The sequence below is a fragment of the Oppia nitens genome, unplaced genomic scaffold (assembly GCF_028296485.1).
Source record: "Oppia nitens isolate AA-2021 unplaced genomic scaffold, nextdenovo-longstitch-racon4-pilon3 scaffold4_pilon_pilon_pilon, whole genome shotgun sequence".
NCBI lineage: Eukaryota > Metazoa > Arthropoda > Arachnida > Sarcoptiformes > Oppiidae > Oppia > Oppia nitens.
The window spans coordinates 5,706,847-5,727,080 of NW_026533232.1; the positions used below are offsets into that span (position 1 = coordinate 5,706,847).

Below are 20,234 nucleotides of genomic sequence, written 5' to 3' on the forward strand. Positions count from 1 at the left end.
AAAATTAATTGTTTTATATTATTATTAATGTTTTCTATAATTAAAGATAAATTAGTTATTTGAATGTTAAACATATGATTGAATGACTGCGACCTCTATTTCAATGATTTATACAATCATTAAATAATTAATTGAATGAATGTTTTCAATGCTTTCAAAAAGTGTTTTAATTGTAATATTAATTAATTTTATTATTTATATAAATATTTTTCTATAAATAGTTTAATTGAAAAACATATTTATTTGAATAAAATTTTTAGGCAATTGTTATAATCGTTTAACACATAATTTGGTGCAAAATTGTCACTCAAAACGTGCAAATTATTTGGTGACTAAAACATTGGTAAAGATGTCGACAATTGATGGCCAACTGAATGACCAAATTGTGGACAAATCGTTACTTAAGTCAACTAATGATAAACTCAATTATAAATACATTGTTTTGACTAATGGTTTGAAAGCACTTCTCGTATCCGACCCGACGTACGCCAACATTACCGACAATACCAACGATTCAAATGCCAGTGATTTGAGTGACAGTGAGGGCAACACATCTGATGAGTTAACCGACGTGTCTTCAGATTGCGATGACAAGAGTGAGTCCAATGAACAAGAGATGAGTCAGAGATTGAATTTAAAGAAGAAACCAAATGACAAGTTTTCAGCCGTTGCTATAGTTGTCCGCACCGGGAGTTTTGCAAATCCTAAAGAAATGCAAGGTTTAGCACATCTGGTGGAACACGTATTGACAATGGGTTCAAAAGAGTTTCCCGAAGAGAACGATTTGGATGACTACCTGACCAGTAGAGGTGGCTATCAAAATGCACACACAGAGTATGAGTACACTATGTATGAAGTGGAGGTTCAGAAGAAACACCTTTACGGTGCACTCAAACGTTTGGCCCATTGTTTCATTCATCCATTACTTAGAAGTGAGTCCATTGATCGGGAAGTAAAACCTGTAGACATTGAATATAACTCAGCGCTTCCCGATGACGATGTAAGACTGGAACAAATATTTAATAACTTAGCCAATGAAGAACACCCTTTCAATCAGTTTGCTTGGGGTAACAAATTGTCTCTCAAGACATTACCCGAACAAAATGGTATCGAAACTCAAAAATATGTCAAAGAGTTTGTCGAAAAATATTATCATTCGGATAATATTCATCTTGTGATTCAATCACAAGAAGCTCTCGAAACTATAGAACAATGGATTACAGATTTATTCGGTCAAATCAAACCATTAGTTCGTAACAATGAAATCAGTAAAGAGGTCTCTAATGAAACTAAATTTGGAAAACCTTTTGATAATAATCTCAATTACAATAAACTATTTATTGTCGAACCGGTCAACGAAGCGGATCAGATTGCCCTTTACTGGTGGTTACCTCCAGTTACTCAACATTATAAATCATCACCTCTTCATTATTTGGGAAATATTGTTGGACACGAAGGAAAGGGTAGTTTAATATCTTTTCTTAGGAAAGAAAATTTAGCCCTAGAACTGGTCGGTGGTATCGATGACTCCGGATTTTCAAATAATAAATATTCTTCAGTTTTTCAAATTGTTATTAAATTAACAGAATTAGGAAATGAAAAGATTGATAAAGTAATTGAATATATTTTTGAATATTTGAATGTTTTGCAAAAAGAAGGACCAAAGGAATGGTTTTTTAAAGAAATGAAGAGAATCGAGAAGAATGGATTCAATTGGCAGGAAGAACACACTGCCATTGATTACGTCAAGAAGTTGGCCAACAATTTGAAAACATATCCAATTGAATATGTTTTGTGTGGAAACAAATTTTTTGAATACGACGGACAATTGATTCAGAGTTATCTCAATCTTTTAACGCCAAATAACGCACAGTTTGTCCGCTTATTAACCAATGTTTTTAAAGACAAAAAAGACGTCCAAATAGAGAAGTGGTTCGGAACTAAATATACTGTCAATGATGTGCCAAAAAAATGGTTAGAATTTAAATCTAAAGATGTTTTAACAAATCGATTTCATTTTCCGATACCTAATCCATACATTGCCACTGATTTTGAGATCAAAAAAGTAAATCTTTCGGACAAAACACTTCATCCGACAAAAGTGCTGAACAAAAGCAGAGTTAAACTTTGGTATAAATCTGACGACAAGTTTAAGCTTCCAAAAGCTATTATGAAATTGCATTTAATTTCGTCTAACTTTTTGGAATCTATTGAAAGTGCAATAATGATGGATCTGTTTGTCGAGATTTTGGTGCAAATTCTTAGTGAAGAGGTATATGACGCCACTTTAGCCGGACTTTATTACAGTATTAGACAAACCACTGTTGGTTTAGTGGTAACAGTGGCCGGATTTAATGACAAACTTAGTTTATTACTCGACACTATACTCGACAAAATGATTAACTTTAAAGTAGATAATCGAGTGTTTAATGATGTGAAGACACACGTCGGCAAAGAATATCACAATAATTTTATTGATGCAAACAATTTAAATCTATCGCTAAGACTAAGTGTTTTGAGCCAAAAGTTTTATAATGCAGTCGACAGAAGAACAGTTCTCAATGCAATTGATGAACAAAGTCTGCAGTCATTTGTGTCCAAATATTTTTCTAATTTTTATATCGAGTCACTAATTGAAGGAAACTTTACGAAAGATGAATCAATTGATTTAATGACTAAAATTGAAAATAAATTGGGTTTAGATCGACATTCAGATAATTTAGAAGAACCAAAGCTGACAACAGCACAGATACCAGTAGGTCATGGCTTTTGTCGAGTTGTATCGCTTTCAACTGAAAATAAAAACTCTTCGATAACCAATTACTATCAGTTAACGCCCGGAAGCATTAGTCTTCAATGTATGCTATCAGTGCTCTCTTCAGTTATGGAAGAGCCGTGTTTTAACATTTTAAGAACTAAAGAGGGTTTGGGTTACTTTGTTTCGGCCCATGAATACGATACGTATGGCATCAGTGGTTTTGGTGTTACTGTCAACTCTTCCAGCAATGACTTTGACTGTACTTTTGTCGAACAAAGGATTGAAAATTTTTTGAGACAAATGGTTGATATTATATCTAATATGAATCCACAAAAGTTTAGAGATCACGTCATTTCATTAATTACAGCTAAAAGAGCACCCGATCTGAAACTTAGTGATGAATTCAACCGTTACTGGAATGAAATCGTTTCGTTTAACTATTGTTTCGATCGATTGACGAAAGAAATTAAATGCTTAGAAAAAGTAATACTATTTAAAGGATTTTAGATTTTTTTGTTGATATTATTTAATAATTAACACTTATTTAGATCACATTCGATGAGTTTAAAGACTGGGCCTGTAATCAAATTTTAGGTAACAGTGCCAACAAACGCAAACTTAGTATTCAGGTATTGAATGATTTCATATATTTAAATATTAATATAATTTTATTGTAATAATTATATCAATGTTTACCATCAGGTGGTCGGTTACGGCAAGAAGTCTTTGGACGAGTGTTTGACATTTGACGGCAAACCGGTAACAATGATGAACGATGACAGCGGTGATAGTGAAGAGTCGCCACAAAAAATCAAGAAATTTAGATTAACTTATTTAAAGGCCAAGAATACCGACAAAAACGACAACTTTATTGATGACATCAATAAATATAAGAGAAATTTATTTATCTTTCCCGTCCATAAAGTTATTGATTAACACTTTACTATTATTAACTTATTTTTACAAATCATTATTCAAATTTAATTAAATAATTATTGTATTAAATAATATAATCAAATAAATTTTAATTAAAAAATTGAAATAATTTTTAGTTTATTGATAACAGATAGCGTTATCCGTATTGTTTTCATTACAATTTTGGTTACAATTTAAGCAATAATTATTGAAATGTGTTTTTAATGTTAAGTCAATTATAATTTATAAACTAATTAATTGCTGAACAATAGTGGCATTAATTATATGATTACTTATCGTTTATTGTCATAAATGTGAATCAAATTGAGTGATAATTAAGTTTGATTTGATGTCAATCACGTATCACAACAGTGTTAACATTGGGTGTGTTTTTAAAGCATATAACGCGGTATTCCGTATAATAAAAGTTGCGGTCAACTAATCGGTAAGCATTGGAGACAAATAGTCATATTGTGGTCACATTTGATATAAAATATTTTAATAGATTTCATATCTTTTGAAATCAATTGTAGTTTTTGTCATCAAATTAGTGAACAAAAGAGTAAACAAATAGAGAGAAGATATGCACAGAATTTGGTGATTATAACTGTTGTAATGATAAGCAAATGTATTGTTAATATTATGAATATGTGTCCACACATAGCATGGCATCGGACTTCTTCTACCCGAATACTGGAGGAGTCGAGAGTCATATCTATCAGTTGTCGCAGTGTTTGATCCAATTGGGACATAAAGTGATTATCATAAGTCACGCATACGATGACCGTACGGGTGTCCGATATATGACAAATGGTCTTAAAGTGTATTATCTTCCCGTTTGGGTCGTCTATAATCAGTGTACACTACCGACACTTTTCACGACATTTCCGTTAGTCCGCTATATTTTAATCCGTGAGCGCATAGACATAGTTCACGGCCACTCGGCATTCAGCGCATTGGCTCACGAAGTTATGTTTCACGCGAAGACACTAAATATTAAGACTGTATTTACCGATCACTCTCTCTTTGGTTTTGCCGACTCGAGTGCTATTATCACCAATAAGTTATTACAAATATTATTATCTGTTTGCAACCGAGTTATCTGTGTCTCGCATACCGGGTATTCAATTAATCATTTGTAAGTCACATAAAAACTTATTAAATCTTTTAACAGCAAAGAAAACACTGCATTAAGAGCTGGCGTCGAACCGAATCGCATATCAGTCATTCCCAATGCTGTCGACACCGATATATTTATGCCGTCCAAAGATAGTAAACAACTCAACCGTTCTTACAGTTTGTTTCATAGATGACTACAATTTATTAAATTTTCTAATAATTATTGTTTTAATAGCAACTATAGTAGTAGTCAGTCGTCTAGTCTATCGAAAAGGTGTTGATTTGTTAGCCGGAGTTATACCAATCATATGCAATAAATTTAATGACATTCGCTTTATTATTGGTGGCGATGGACCCAAACGGATAGTGATTGAAGAAGTTGTAGAAAGACATCAACTCCAGGACAGAGTGACTTTATTGGGTGCCATCAAACACGATGATGTGCGCCATGTCTTAGTTCAGGGCGATATCTTCCTCAATGCATCGCTTACTGAAGCTTTTTGTATGGCTATTGTCGAGGCGGCCGCTTGTGGTCTACAAGTGGTGAGCACTAGGGTTGGAGGAATTCCAGAAGTACTTCCCAGTGAAATGATTTGGTTAACTGAACCCTCTGTCAGAGGTCTATTAGATGGCTTAGAAAGAGCTTTGGCTGATAGGAGTGCAGGAAATGTGATTTCACCCTTTGAAGCGCATAAGAAAATTAAAAGTTATTATCAATGGGAAGACATTGCAAAGAGAACACAAAAAGTTTATGATTCGGCAATGAAAGAACCGATTGACCATTTGGGCCATCGATTGAATAAGTTCTGGCAGTGCGGCACCATTTGTGGACCACTTTTTATTGTCATTGCAGTCATCGAACACTTCTTGTTTCTACTTTATGAATACCTCGTTCCTCGACATACTATCGACATATCACCCGAACTGACGATTAATAATTTTAAATATTCAAACTCTGATAAAAACATTGAAGATATTGATATACCGATGCTCTCATCTAAACATTAATTTAAATTTTGTTAATTTTTAAATTATTTCTATTTGTAATATTTTATTAAAAATAAAATGTCTAATTTGTCAAATTATATTAAATATTAATTACTGGTTATTACATAAGACATTCAATTTATTGATATATTATTAATGAACAATATGTTTGAAATATATTTTTTAAATGATATAAAATACAATACAAAAGTGTAAAATTTAAAACATTATATAAAATACAATTAAATGACAGTTTGTGCGCCGTCTGATTTATAGACGTCGTGGTAAGCATTGCGTAACAAAGCATAGGGAAAGCATGACTCTAACAGATCCATTGTGAGGAATGGGCTTTCCTGGACAATCATATCCAATAAAAGATAAACTGATTCCCTATTTTTGACAGTCTCTTTGTCTTCTCGATCGTGTCCTAAACGCAAAAGACTGGATGAGGCCAACGCCAGAAATTCTTTAAGTCGCTCTTCAATGTCATTGACGCCACAAATTGTGAAGAGAGAACCTGCTATACCATTAATGGCTTGAGCGAGACAATGCATATTATTGGCGTGAGCTTCAAGTGATGGCTTATAATATGACGAATCATTTCGCGCCAACTTTGGTAACGAAACCGCTATGAATACCATTAAAAGACACGCCAACTGATACTCATCTTCGCCTAATTCTGTAATCAATTCAAAAATCATTATAAAAAATTTTAATTGATCTAAAACTAAGGGATTACCGCATTTTTGAGACCGAAGTGCACTAACTAATGCGGGATCTACTTTACAGGGAAGACCCGTAGCACTGGCCATCTCACTAACTATCTGTTTAAATAAAATAATTTTAAAAAATTAATATTTATTTAAAGCAAATAAATATAAAGTAAAATTAACAAGAAATACCTGTAATTTGATGTTTTCAAGCTTTGATTTTAAAGTAAAATTATGATAGAAAATGTGGCCAACATTTTATTTATAATTAATTAAAAGATAATAATATTAATAAAAATATATTAAAATAATACATATATAACACAAATGATATATCATACCAATGAATCTCCATTTTGAATGTGATGTTTGAAATCATTTATTGAACTTAACAGGAAAGGTATGCGTTCTGAAAGAACATCATTGAGTGACTCCTGAGCCAAACCTCGGAAGCATATAATGACACCAATAATTGACATCCTTTGGAGGACACTATCAACATCTATCAAAAATTAAGTCAACCAATCAATTAATAAATGAAAACTAGTATATACTATATGTAAGACTAAAATACAATAAAAGCGAAATTTAATACTTTGCGAAATTTTTGGTCCTTTAGAAGCATTTAAAATAAAAGCATTTTATGAAAGCAATTATTTTTGAAACATTAATATATGACTTACTTTGTAATCGTTTGAATAATTCTTTCATTTGTTCCGGTTTATCGTAATTGGATCGCAAACCTACTAAAACATCTTTGTTGAGGACAACCAATTTCTGTAAATTATAAAAATAATTTCTGATAATTAAGACAATATAACAAATATATTGTAAATACCTTTAATTCAGTCACTTGGCTGGCGATGTGCCACATGAGTGACTCATTAAGGTATTTCATACCATACGGACCAATCAATTCAGCTAAGCTTTTCAACTCTTGTATATAAAAAATTTATAAAAATATTATATATAAGAAATAAATTTCAAGACAAACCATTGACATCTGAATATTCTTCAGCACTGAAAGGCATCTGTCCGTCAATCATAAGAGTGACGAATGCTTTTTGAAGCGGAGAATAGCAAATATGTCCGGCGCTTACTCTTCTCAATAAAACTTCTAAATACCAGTTCGTATAAAGAGTTGTTATAGTTTTATCCCCGTGACTGTCCTGTGGTTGAGTTTGTTGTAATAAAACATTGTTGAAGACTCTCGTAATGTCGATATGAACTAAATATTTTAAATATAATTTCAATATAATTTTTTGCTTAAATAATTAAAATTTATATAAAATTGTACCATAATTTTCCACACTTTGCAATACATTCATATAGGATCGCACAGAAACCAGTAATTCAGATGGTTTTGCAATTTCATTATTTTCTGGATTATACATAACCATTCCGACCAACGCTTTGTTGAAACGGGTCTCCAAATGTTGGGTCAGATACTCTCGAGGTGTAAAAGTATGGTCCCAAACAAGTATTGTTCCGCAATAATTGATTGCAAAACATAATTCGGTTAAAGCCATATGTAATTTATCCATTCTATAGACAAATCATTACATTAAAAAACAATTATTATAACTAAAAAAATGATTTATTTATTCATTCAATTAATGACATACGTTGTTAACTCTTCTCTACTTCTTCTATAGCTTTCAGTGCCGGGTTTATCCTCTTCAGTGACCATTTTATCTCTTTTTTTATCCCTTTTCTTTTTTGTTAAAATCAGTGCCAAATGTGGCACAACATGTTTGGGTAACAACTAAAACAATATATATAGTATAAAATAAAATGAAATTTTTGCTGAAAACAAAATTTAGTTATATATTAAATATCAATACCTTATCGGATAATAAACATTGTTCGTCACAAATGGTTGTAATTATATTTTTAGCTTCTTTTGACATTTCATCGAGAAATCCATTGACCATTGTTAAGGAACGGTCACCGATATGATGTCGCTGTTACCAAAAATATAATTAGTTATAATTTAGCAAGGTGAAATAATATGCTATTAAAAATATATTAAATATTCGATGATTGTTTTAAAAATAATTTTTTTCTAAAAATTTGCTTAAGAGTTAAATTTGATGTTATTTGCGACTCATTGAATGACATGATTTAGTAGGTATTATAAAAAAATAAACAAAAATAGTGTACCTCTTCGGGACAGAGTTCGTGCGTACAGTTCATGAAATGACTGCATATTAATGGAAATGAAACGATATATCGGGTTTGAGCCGGAAATTCCAAACACATATGAAAATTATCGTCAAATAATTTACTATAAAAACTATTAAATATAAATTAATTAGTAAAATACAAAGAAAAAGATATAAAATAAAAATAAATAAAAAACAAACCAAAATATAGATAAATCTGAAGTTTCAGTAATCAATTGGTCTAAATCATCGACCATTCGTGTGTGAAATATAACAGTATTCATCAAAATTGCCAAATCTTTGTGTTCAAACAAATGCATTGGATATCTATTGACACTACAGTAGGCTTGAAGTCTAAACCAATCAAGTCTTAGACCTCTGAAGTCGAAGAGCTCATTGTTCTCAACTTGTTTTACAGACATATTTGAGATAACCTGATGGGCCGACTCCAAGATAATAGAGTCTTCTTCCGGCATCATTGAAACATTTTGCATAATTTGATTCAAAGCAATGGCATCATAACCAGTAAGATATTGAACATAATATCTTTGAATCACTTGATTATATTTTCTCACTAATGCTCTCAACTCTTCCATATGAAAAAGCAATTCTGGAAGCTGTCTGTCAATCAAATCATCTGATTGTGATTTAGTCTTTCCTTGTCTTACGGGAGGATTATCGCAATGTCTCAAAAGCCAATGAACCTCATCCCTAGCAAATGATAACCCCATAAACACGAGTAAAGTTTTAGGACCTAACAGTCCCGGTTGATCAGTGAGAATAAGACCCAATTCTTTAAGAGCAGATCTCAAAAACTTTCTTCTCTCTCTATGAATGTGTCCACTAAAGTAAGAAATAATAATTTAATAGATTTATATTAATATTTAAACAAAAATATAAAATAAAACTAATACTAACCTATTTTGTAAAACCCAATTGTAAGCATATTTTACTTCATTAACTCTTTTATTGTATCCTTTGTGTGATTCAAAGTATTGTTGTATAAAAGCGTGTGTATGAAGTACTTCATCCCTAAACAAAGTGGTAACCCATCCGCAGTGCAAAGCTTTGGTAAATAAATCTTGAGTTGTCGTTTGGTTTAAATATTGATGTATTAGTAGAAAACCGACTATTAATTTAATAAATAAAATTAATAAATAAAATATAAAATTATAAAATAAAAAATAATATTAAATATATTAGGACAGGGCTTACAAATGATATAACGTTCCATAATATCATTGGACAGGTATTCGCACTGAACAATATCAGTTTGGGCCGGATTAAGCATTTGTGACGGATTAGCCACAAGACTTAATAACTGACATTTGCGCCATTCATCAACAGAAAGATTTCGCATTGGAAACACTTTATGAAGTGATGTCAATGCCTGACACAACAGCTTTGAGTGAGGAATAAATTCTTCAGATAACTTCTTTAGCGGCGGATCATAATCAACGATCAATTGTCCCAAACGAGGGAAACTACTGTCCGAGTGCTGGTGAATCATTTCATGAGCCGTATTGAACAAACCTAACACTGCTTTTCTATCCTCCACTCGTGACAATAGTATCATTAGTGAGACATAAGTGACAATTAGATCCAAATAGCCTTTTGTCATATCAAAGTTGTATTCCTAATAAGCAATGAACAGAATTAATGCACTAAACTATGAGTAAGAAGTGGTAAAACCTTACGATATCCAACTGGAGCTGACACGCGTCCATTGTTGTCAACAGTTCCGAGACGTGATCTTTGAAATCCAATAGATCGACAAAAGTGTAATAATATAACGACAATGACTTCATAATATCTTGTCTTATGTTAAAAACAGCTCCCAATTGGCTCTAATTGTAATAAATAAATCAATTAATTAGTGCCAAACCAATCATCAGATATGATATGTTATTTCATACACTATTGCTTCTCGTGTCTGTGTTTGGGAACCGTCGGATCACATGTTTTAATGCCGACTCTAGTGTTTTGTCTGATAAAAATGATGGCTTAGACTTGGCATCACCGCAGGCCTAAGTAATGACAACATCTATGATATTATTTGGGATCAAATGTGTGGTCAAACAAACCTTTTTAATGTTGTAAATCCTGGTCAACATTCCGACGCCTCTATCGTTAAGAATCGTCAGCTTTTCGGCCAACTTTTGCTGAGACGGAACTAATGGTCGCATTTTGACACACAATGTGATCACTGTCTTTGGAACCAATAATTGTCGATCAAATCAAAGTACCGACGATTACGACAACGTCTGCCCAACCCTTATGTCAAAAGTCTTTTAAATTATTTAATAAACAATAGATGTCTCAACACATCTACACTTCACTAATAATGTCTACAATTGAATGTCAAAAATGTCAAAACATTTCACTTATTTTCATACAATTTATATCTAAAAAGTGTTGCCTTTTGTCGACATTATTATTGTTAAGTTATATATAAATATTGTCATCAAATATGATGTAAGAAAAGCACAGTTTTGTTGATATTTAGTGAAAGACTCGTCAAGAAGTGATTAATACTTTGTTTGTTGTCCACAAACAATGGCTAATCTATTGTCCAATAGTTTGGATCACTTATATAGCAAACTAATGTCTGAAGTGTTAACAAATAAATTATATAAAAGTTTGTTGAGATGTCAATCAAAGGCATGGATTTGTCAAAATAACCGCCGATTGTTGTGTTCAGTGAAGACAAGTGACACAAGTTTTATTAAGAAGACGACAAACATTAAACATAAAAGTAATGTCAAAACAATAGTCAATCCAGTGATACATAAGTTTAATTCAATGTTAACGCCATCGCAGCAGACATCAGAAGAAGTGGTGACATTTGACAGTTTAAGAACTGAAATATTGAATGAATTAAGAGATCCCAAGTGTTGTGGCGTTCAATGGCAAAGATTTCCCGAATTGAATAAACTTTTGAAAGGCCACCGAAGCGGTGAAATGACTGTCTTTACCGGACCGACTGGTTGTGGAAAAACTACATTTATGTCGGAATATTCACTGGATTTGTGCGGACAGGGAGTCAGCACTTTGTGGGGAAGTTTTGAAGTGAAGAACGTAAGACTCGCTAAAATGATGTTAAGCCAGTTCTCCGGCAAATCTATTGGCAAACATTTGGATGAATTTGATATATGGGCCGACAGGTTGGCAGCACTTCCACTATATTTTATGACATTTCATGGACAGGAATCAGTGGATAAAGTGCTGACCGCTATGTCTTTTGCTGTTGAGACTCATGACGTGAAGCATGTGATTGTAGATAACATTCAATTTATGTTAGGATTATCACCAAATAATAAATTTGATCGCTATTGGCATCAGGACCTGGTTTTGGATCAGTTTCGCAAGTTTGCCACAAGAAATGATTGTCACGTAACACTTGTAATGCATCCGAGAAAGGAAGAAGACATGAATGAGTTGACCAATAATTCAATCTTTGGTGGCGCCAAAGCCACACAAGAAGCAGATAATGTAATGATATTACAAAACAAATGGCTTTCAATGTATAAGTGCCACAAATACATCCAAATCACGAAAAATCGTTGGGACGGAGATATCGGTAAAGTTCCGCTTTGGTTTGACAAACAATCACTCAGTTTTGCACCAATCAAAAGACGAGTCAAAAGTGATTTAAATCAACAAATAGATAGTAAGTCGACCATTGATGAGGACGATAGTTATGACACTGATAATGATATTGATGTCAATGATGTCAACGATGTCAACGATGACAACGATTTTCCACGAGTAGAGGTTCAGATTAGTGACACCGATAACTATAGACTTCAATAAACTATTATTTTAGAATTAATCAATTTTTAAGTTTTATTTATTAAATTATTTTTAAAAATTTATTTGTTAATACATTATCATAATAATAAGATAAGAGTGTAATAACAGTAATAAAATAATAATCATGGATTATGATAATGATAAAATAATATTGTATCTTTTAGACTATAAAATTATAGTACCTGTAATTATTAGGAATTTATATTTTAATTTCTAAAATTTTTATTTAACTGTAATATAAAATAATATTAAATACTATAATAATAGCTATTATTTTGATTATTATTAATTATATTATAATATAAATGACAAATAAATTGTTTTGTCAGAAATTAAAGTTAATTGTTAAAAATATAAAATTACAAATAATATAAATTGTAATTTTTGTAAGTTTTATTGAATATATTGATAAGAATAATTTTTAAATGAATAATGAAATTAATTTACAATAAAATTATATAATTATTATCATAGATCTAAAAATATGTATTTTAAATATCTGTTACAGATATTAATAGTACTCTATATTATAAAATATATATTTGTCATCATTTTGACAACATATAGTTTTACACATATTTCCATATAAAATACATTTTCATAAAAACTATGATTTATATATACATATATAGTATTTATATTAATAAATCAATTGTATGAAATTTTTTATAATCAGTAAATGAATACTTACTGTAGTAAATGATATTTAATATATACAGCGATTAATTAATTAAATATTTGCTAAAATATCTTTAAGGTCTTTAAGGTCTTAAACATTATGTCATGTTTTGTGTAATTAGTAGTGAATAGTTTCAAGACATTCATAATACTTAATGACCGACGATATGATATAACAAATATTTTGCGTCTAATTTGAAATATAGTTTAACTTTATTATTAACTTAAATAATTTCATTAAATCTATTATAAATAAGTATTGTAATTAAATCATGTAATTTTTAATATTGTTTGAATATCATTGAATTAAATAATTTTAAACCATATTTCCACATATTTGGTGATTGTTTGCAAATATTTGATTATATAATTAAAACTAGCGATTAATAGTAGATTTTCAAGTCTATAGTCATAAAGTTATTAAGTTATATATGAGTTGCCGGTCTCTGTATTATATACTACAGTACAGTATAATCCGGTATACAATAATAGTATAGAATTATAATATTTAAGAAAATCATATGTTATTGATTACAATAGTAATACAATAGTTATTAAATCAAATCAATTGAATTTCAATGCAAATAGCGGTCAGTGTAGGGGTGTGTCAGTAAGTGTACTGTTGTTATGACAACTTTGTGTGCTTTGCATGCAATAAATGCAACGAATATTTGCAACTTTAGACTCAAAGCGCTGTTGTGTTGTGTTGTGTAGTGTTATGTCTATTGATTTGTTCAGTGACTCAGAGACTCACAACTATAACACTCTCACTGAATGGCATTCACTAAATGTATGGCCAATGAGTACAACACTGACTGACAGACTGTACCGACACTACAATCACTACATTAACACTACATTACATTACAACACCTTATTATTGGTGCAATCATTTGAATCAATGCTCAAACACAACACATGCCATATACTGGACTATCAAGTGATCGGCCGGTGCTGTGTTAGGGTGTGATTGGTGTCAGAGTGACCAACTGTGGGCATAGCCTACTCATTGATGGCAAACATACTAAACATCTCACTCTATGGTTTGGCCGTATTTTTGGTGGCCAGTTGGGTGTTCGTTTGGATCATGCATTTGATGGCTATCTTCAATGGGTCTGTCTATCCATCTATTGATGACAACAAATGTTTTATTTATGTTTATATGTATAGTAAGCGCAAACTGCACAAGAAGTGTGAAGTGATGGCACAAACAGAGTCAGCACTTCCCGGCATTTCTATCATCAAACCATTGGTCGGAATCGATACCAATCTGTTCACAAATCTCGAGTCATTCTTCACTATGACTTACCCACAGGTCTGTCCATACAATTCAATGATTTAATAATTTAATAAAATTAGTTAAATATCACTAAAATATCACTCAATGATCACTCAAATGTATTTATTCACACTTTTCCTCTATTTATATGCAAACCATTCAGTGATTCATTTAATGTTAGATTTTATTTATAAGTAATTATTTGACAGATAAATGATAAGTCAGTCATTAACGCATTGAATGTCAAGTTATAAATAGTATTAATACTATTATCATATAATAATAAGTTTATCAATGCTCAGGGCTTTTATGTAACTTAAATCAAACAAACATTTATGATATACTTATTTATCAATTTATACTGTACTACTGTATAATAATAATAATAATAATTACATATTATATAGGTATAATTGCAATATAATGCTTATGTAGCAAAACATTTAGCTAATGTGTTGTAAATATTTGTAATGTATAAACAAATGTAATATTTTTATATAATTTATGACCATGCTTATTTGTCTAATGATATCATATGCAATTAGTATATATGAATTTTTACTATAAATATAAATTGCTAAATCATACTGTATATACAATTAATGAAACTTAAAAATAACACAAATTGACTATAAAATGATGAATACATTCAAACTGTTGGTCACTATTGGTGTTTAAACACAAGTAAATTGCAATCAAATATGTTTTATTGACTTTGATAGTCACGACTTGATTTGTTCAAAGAAGTGGTTTATTTGTAGACAATTTTACAAACAATTGTATCAAATAAAACATGAATTTTAATATTAATGATCAATAATTGCAAAAACTTACCATGATCTATTAATATATTATACTGTATATAAGTTTTATATAAATGTTATATAACTTGTTTGTCTTATTTGATTATCACTTTTCTTATTGTTTTTATAAGTATGATTAACTGTATAATTTGCAATACAAATGCATAAACGAATTAATAATTATATTTTTTATTATTTGATAATTATATTAAATATACATGAAATTTATTTGCTTTATTTAATTGAATAAAATATAATTTAATGTTTAACGTCCTTCACTTAACTGCATGTTATGTATTAATTTCTTTGAATACAATTGAATGTCATGTCAATTGCATTGGCAATGCTTAAGTTGAAAAATTTATAGTTTTTATTTAAATATAGTAATACTAGTAATACTATGATTAGTTTGTTATATTTGTCTATATTTGATTTATTATATTGTTTACATATTTTAAAAATATTGTCCTATAAATCATTATTTTTGAAATGACTGGAAATATTGATATTTAACAATATAAATGTAATGTACAGTATTTGTCTTAAACTAAATTTTTACTTAAAAGCTATACAATTATATAATCCATTGGATGATAGCATGCAATGCAATCGTTAAATATCTATAGTTTTTATTGCTTTATTTAATGACGTCAATCTTTGTTAGAAAATTATTTTAAAAACTTAAAAATTAAGTGAATTACAATTTAATTAGTGTTTTAAAAATGTTACGCATTTTAAACCAAAGTAATTAATACGATTATATAGCAAAGTTAATAATAATAATTTGTTTGAGATTATTATATTATATTATACTAAATGAAATGTTTGTTTGTTTGATGTTTAGTTTGAACTATTATTTTGTGTTCACGACGAGAAAGATGCTTCGGTAATGTTTATCAATCGTCTTATTGATAAATATCCCGAAGTGGAGGCCAAGTTGTTTATAGGCGGTGCCAAAGTTGGTGTCAATCCTAAGATCAATAATATGGAACCGGGATATAAAGCCGCTAAGTATGAACTAATCCTCATATCAGACAGTGGCATCAGGAGTAAGTTATACCCATATATATATATTGTAGGTGTTATATACTATATATATATATATATTATCTACTATTATGTTGACAGTGAAAGAGGATACACTACTGGATATGGTATCATCGATGACAGATGAAGTGGCATTAGTACATCAAATGCCATTTGTTTGCGACCGAAAGGGCTTTCCATCAGTCCTAGAAAAAGTAAATTAACACTAAATTATATATATTTTTTAAACTGAAAAAATTGTTTTATTATATTTTTAGGTGTACTTCGGTACAGCTCACGCACGCATTTATTTATCAGCAGATTTCTTAAAAATCAATTGTCCCACTGGTATGTCAGCACTGATGCGGAAGAAACTTTTGGATGATGTCGGAGGTATTGCAGCATTTGGACAATACTTAGCCGAAGACTTCTTTTTTGCCAAATCTTTCACTGATCGGTATGTTTAAGAAAAGTATAATATTAATGAAATAAATAAGATTTAGACATTGATTGATACAGTGGATGGAAACTTGCCATCAGTTCACAGCCCGCGTGGCAAAACTCATGTACTCCTGATATCGATTCATTCCAAAACAGAATTACAAGGTATTAAACCATTGATTTTTTACTATCGGTATTAAGTTTATGTTAATTATTAATTTAAGACTTTGTTTGAATCATACAATCAAAAGCATTAGGAAAGCAAAAATAATTTGTCACCTAATGATTACCATAACTTTATTATTGTTTTTCAATACATCAATCAAGTGTTTAGAGAATATACAAATGTATTTCAACAATAGTTTTGTTTATAATTATTTAATTATTATATTGACGTATGTTTACGTATTTATAAAATTTAGTTTATAAATTTATATATAATACAATACTAATTATTGCCAACTTATACTATATACAGTACTTTATATACCGGTATTACATATTTAATTATTTACGAATTTATATCTAATACAAAGATATAAATAAATTAATAGAAATGAAATTAATATTTGATATGATATGTGTAATACATAATACTATATATGTATGGTTTATATACTGTATATTTATAATATCATTTACGGTACCAATGATATATATTATACCGGTAATTGCTATTTTTGACACAACTATTGACATTATATAAAATGTTTGATAATAATACTAAAATAATGTGTTAACTTATCGATTAAATTATTATTATTTAGTAATATTTTATAACAAAATATATTTATTAAATTTGACAGATGGGCCAAATTAAGGATAGCAATGATCCCACACATGATATTATTGGAGCCATTATCTGAGTGTCTAATGCTGGGAGCTATAGCCGCGTGGGCCGTTAGCTTTCTAGTACAATGTGACCCATTTGCTGTCTACTTATTTCATCTTTTATTATGGTTTCTATTGGATTATGTATTACTATGTATAGTGCAAAATGGTGCATTACCATTTAGTAAGACCGACTTTGTGGTGGCCTGGATGCTACGTGAGTGCTGTGCACTTCTACTTTTTATACGAGCTCTTTGGGAGCCCGACATCAAGTGGAGAACCGGCACTTTTAAGTTAAAGTGGGGGGGAGTGGCACATGAAGTTAAAACTAAATTATAGCATTGATTATACAATTAATGTTATTGTTTTTGATGTTATAATAATTTTGTGGTCAATATTTGATCGAAAGAAACTTATTTTTAATAATTTACAACATAAGTGCCTCACAAATGTTACCATATTTTGTTTTCTATGTTATATACTGTATTTGATTACAGTATATCTATTTATATGGATTCTAATCATTGGCAGTCTATTTGACATTAATTATTTAATTTTATACAAATCTCATCACTCAACTCAACAAATTATTTCAAATCAATCAACAAGTTATTGAAAGACATTATTTTTATTTGATATTATTATTATTATTTAAAGCCATTTCATTGGTTAAATGTTAATTGTTTCATTGAAATGAGTGCCCAAATATTGAAAAATTTGTGTGAAATTAATGAACCGATTAATTGTTTATCATATTTTCAAATAGACATCGAAATTAACTTCATTTTAATATTTGTTTGATTTATAATTATTTGATCTAAAATCATGAAACAAAAAGAGTCAACAAAACATATTTAGCAGTAATTATAGGAAGAGATTGTTATTTTTTAGAGCATTTATTTATTTATATTAATCATTATTTCTACTCATTTAACAAAATTATTTTTGATTGGAATGTTATGTTATTTTATATTTATATATGTATTATAATTTATATACACCTTAAACCTCAATCATTTTTAGTATTGATTTTATACATTATTATATTTAGGATCAAATTTTACTTTATTATTATGCAAATTAAGTAATATAATTAATTTATTATAAATAGAACAAGTAATAGAAAAATACTCAAAATTATTTTAATAAATATTTTTAATATTTACATACAATTAAATCGATTAAATTGTAACAAAATTACGTTATAAACAAAGATTTGATAAGTGGTTTAAATTTGAATGTAAAGAAATTTATTTATTATAATAATAGTACTTATTTTCAAATATCAATATCATTGAGAATCTCTTAAACTTTCTTCCATTCAAATGATATAATCTTTAATAGATTAAAATTAATAACAAAACCTACTCTTATAAAGGCTATAAAAATGTTTTAATTTAGTATTGAGTTTATGTGAGCTTATTATACATTTGTTTGGATTCGTATACAATAATCCTTACAATAAACTCTTGAAGAATGAGTTTTGTAATCTCTTAAACAACAAAATACCTAAAATTTTGATATTATATCCTAATCTCAAAGCAAAGAGTTAAACGATTAGAAAATTGTTTTACTCATTAAAATATTATCTTTCCTTAAAATTGTTATTTAAACCAGGGTTAGTAAAATACAAAATTTATTCTTTAGTCCACAGTATAAATAGTTTGAATTATATTGAATTTTTTGAAATAATGAATGAATTGCTATTTAAGACATAATTATTGCAATTGAATTTCAATATAAATTAGTTATTAGAATCGTTTTTAAAACATCTAAATATTATTAACTTAGCCAACAGACAAATTAATATAAATACATTTAATACCAGAATTAATATCTATAATACAAACTTTGTATAACAGCCAACCCTGATTTAAATCCTTAAGATAACAATAATAATAATTACATCGAAAAATATTTGTCATCAAAATGAGATCAAATGACTATTAAATAAGTGAAAATAAATATAAAATACTATATTTTTATAACGATAAACAAATAATAATTAACATAATGATAACAATCGATAATATTGATCCCCAAGTGTTGTATAATAACTGCAAATCACATTCCCATTACATATCGGGGAACAAAACAAACATTAAATTCAATCGATTTATAACTAAAAATTGTAATTCAATTGTAAATTACAACTATTGAATCACTCACTAGTCATCAGTGCTTATGAATCCTATACTACTGTATAATTAGGTTTAAATTAATTGTTACCCAATGTTGCGAAATAATAATTTTGTTTTGTTAAGTATATTTTTAAGTCAATATTTTTCATAAAATAGGATTTACTTATATTTAATACAAAATTATATTTTTTATTTAAATTAAACTTAATTAAGAATTTTTTTATTTTATCTTTACAATTAAATTAAAATAAAATCTGTATATTTGAATAGTTATTTCTTATTTTTATTGAAATGTTTATAATGTAATTAGATAACAAAAATAATGTAAAAAATTAAATGTAAATAAAAGTTTTGCTTTTTATTGTATGGTAAATAAATTAGGTATACTTTTATTAACTAAAATAATACCCTATTTTTAAAAATAAATAATATAGTAATTGTATTAATTTATTTGATATAATTAAAAATTTGTATATTTTGTCAATTTTTGTAACAATTGGCGTACTCTTGTTTCATATTAAGACCAGCAATAGATCCAATGCTACTCAACCAAGTGATCAAATAATTA

General features: G+C 29.1%; 5 protein-coding genes across 6 annotated transcripts; 4 read left to right on the top strand and 1 right to left on the bottom strand.

Annotated features, from left to right (window-relative positions):
* The first annotated feature begins 118 nt into the window (after positions 1–118).
* Positions 119–3,721, top strand: LOC128960534 (nardilysin-like). The gene is made up of 4 exons (XM_054306645.1): positions 119–172; positions 261–3,241; positions 3,307–3,387; positions 3,461–3,721. The coding sequence occupies exons 1-4, from the start codon at positions 136–138 to the stop codon at positions 3,692–3,694; spliced, it is 3,333 nt and encodes a 1,110-aa protein (XP_054162620.1). The 5' UTR covers positions 119–135; the 3' UTR covers positions 3,695–3,721.
* A 132-nt stretch (positions 3,722–3,853) lies between these two features.
* Positions 3,854–5,865, top strand: LOC128960535 (phosphatidylinositol N-acetylglucosaminyltransferase subunit A-like). Its single transcript, XM_054306646.1, has 5 exons — positions 3,854–4,118; positions 4,207–4,270; positions 4,338–4,793; positions 4,848–4,969; positions 5,028–5,865. Exons 2-5 carry the CDS (start codon positions 4,257–4,259, stop codon positions 5,798–5,800), a joined length of 1,365 nt encoding a protein of 454 aa, XP_054162621.1. The 5' UTR covers positions 3,854–4,118; positions 4,207–4,256; the 3' UTR covers positions 5,801–5,865.
* Positions 5,866–5,912: 47 nt separating this feature from the next.
* On the bottom strand, positions 5,913–10,993 carry LOC128959957 (membrane-associated protein Hem-like). The gene is made up of 17 exons (XM_054305998.1): positions 10,739–10,993; positions 10,571–10,681; positions 10,352–10,501; positions 9,870–10,290; positions 9,573–9,783; positions 8,856–9,497; positions 8,653–8,785; positions 8,334–8,453; positions 8,115–8,254; positions 7,787–8,034; positions 7,484–7,717; positions 7,328–7,425; positions 7,173–7,266; positions 6,831–6,991; positions 6,682–6,702; positions 6,519–6,603; positions 5,913–6,458 (listed from the first exon to the last, which is right to left on the bottom strand). Exons 1-17 carry the CDS (start codon positions 10,838–10,840, stop codon positions 6,022–6,024), a joined length of 3,408 nt encoding a protein of 1,135 aa, XP_054161973.1. The 5' UTR covers positions 10,841–10,993; the 3' UTR covers positions 5,913–6,021.
* A 127-nt stretch (positions 10,994–11,120) lies between these two features.
* On the top strand, positions 11,121–12,467 carry LOC128960314 (twinkle mtDNA helicase-like). The gene has a single exon (XM_054306386.1). The coding sequence runs from the start codon at positions 11,211–11,213 to the stop codon at positions 12,465–12,467; it is 1,257 nt and encodes a 418-aa protein (XP_054162361.1). The 5' UTR covers positions 11,121–11,210.
* Positions 12,468–13,746: 1,279 nt separating this feature from the next.
* On the top strand, positions 13,747–18,398 carry LOC128959462 (ceramide glucosyltransferase-B-like). Of its 2 annotated transcripts, XM_054305419.1 has the most exons (7): positions 13,747–14,258; positions 14,316–14,460; positions 16,072–16,276; positions 16,356–16,468; positions 16,532–16,710; positions 16,773–16,859; positions 17,501–18,398. In XM_054305419.1, the coding sequence occupies exons 1-7, from the start codon at positions 14,158–14,160 to the stop codon at positions 17,862–17,864; spliced, it is 1,194 nt and encodes a 397-aa protein (XP_054161394.1). In that variant the 5' UTR covers positions 13,747–14,157; the 3' UTR covers positions 17,865–18,398. The 2 variants fall into 2 exon arrangements, with proteins under 2 accessions (XP_054161394.1, XP_054161393.1); XM_054305418.1 differs by having other exon boundaries at positions 13,747–14,460.
* The last annotated feature ends 1,836 nt before the right edge of the window (positions 18,399–20,234 follow it).

Excerpts from the sequence above, each read along its gene's own strand:
- LOC128960534 (XM_054306645.1), top strand. The coding sequence starts at position 136 with ATGAATGTTTTCAATGCTTTCAAAAAGTGTTTTAATT. Across the intron at positions 3,242-3,306 it reads AAATTAAATGCTTAGAAAAA|ATCACATTCGATGAGTTTAA; the intron begins GTAATACTATTT and ends ACACTTATTTAG. Across the intron at positions 3,388-3,460 it reads AACGCAAACTTAGTATTCAG|GTGGTCGGTTACGGCAAGAA; the intron begins GTATTGAATGAT and ends GTTTACCATCAG.
- LOC128960535 (XM_054306646.1), top strand. Across the intron at positions 4,794-4,847 it reads ATCTGTGTCTCGCATACCGG|CAAAGAAAACACTGCATTAA; the intron begins GTATTCAATTAA and ends ATCTTTTAACAG. Across the intron at positions 4,970-5,027 it reads ACAACTCAACCGTTCTTACA|CAACTATAGTAGTAGTCAGT; the intron begins GTTTGTTTCATA and ends TTGTTTTAATAG.
- LOC128959957 (XM_054305998.1), bottom strand. The coding sequence starts at position 10,840 with ATGCGACCATTAGTTCCGTCTCAGCAAAAGTTGGCCGAAAAGCTGACG. Across the intron at positions 9,784-9,869 it reads TATGGAACGTTATATCATTT|TCGGTTTTCTACTAATACAT; the intron begins GTAAGCCCTGTC and ends TTAAATTAATAG. Across the intron at positions 8,255-8,333 it reads AATGTTTATTATCCGATAAG|TTGTTACCCAAACATGTTGT; the intron begins GTATTGATATTT and ends ATATTGTTTTAG.
- LOC128960314 (XM_054306386.1), top strand. The coding sequence starts at position 11,211 with ATGGCTAATCTATTGTCCAATAGTTTGGATCACTTATATAGCAAACTA.
- LOC128959462 (XM_054305418.1), top strand. The coding sequence starts at position 14,158 with ATGGCAAACATACTAAACATCTCACTCTATGGTTTGGCCGTATTTTTG. Across the intron at positions 14,461-16,071 it reads TCACTATGACTTACCCACAG|TTTGAACTATTATTTTGTGT; the intron begins GTCTGTCCATAC and ends TTTGATGTTTAG. Across the intron at positions 16,860-17,500 it reads TTCCAAAACAGAATTACAAG|ATGGGCCAAATTAAGGATAG; the intron begins GTATTAAACCAT and ends TAAATTTGACAG.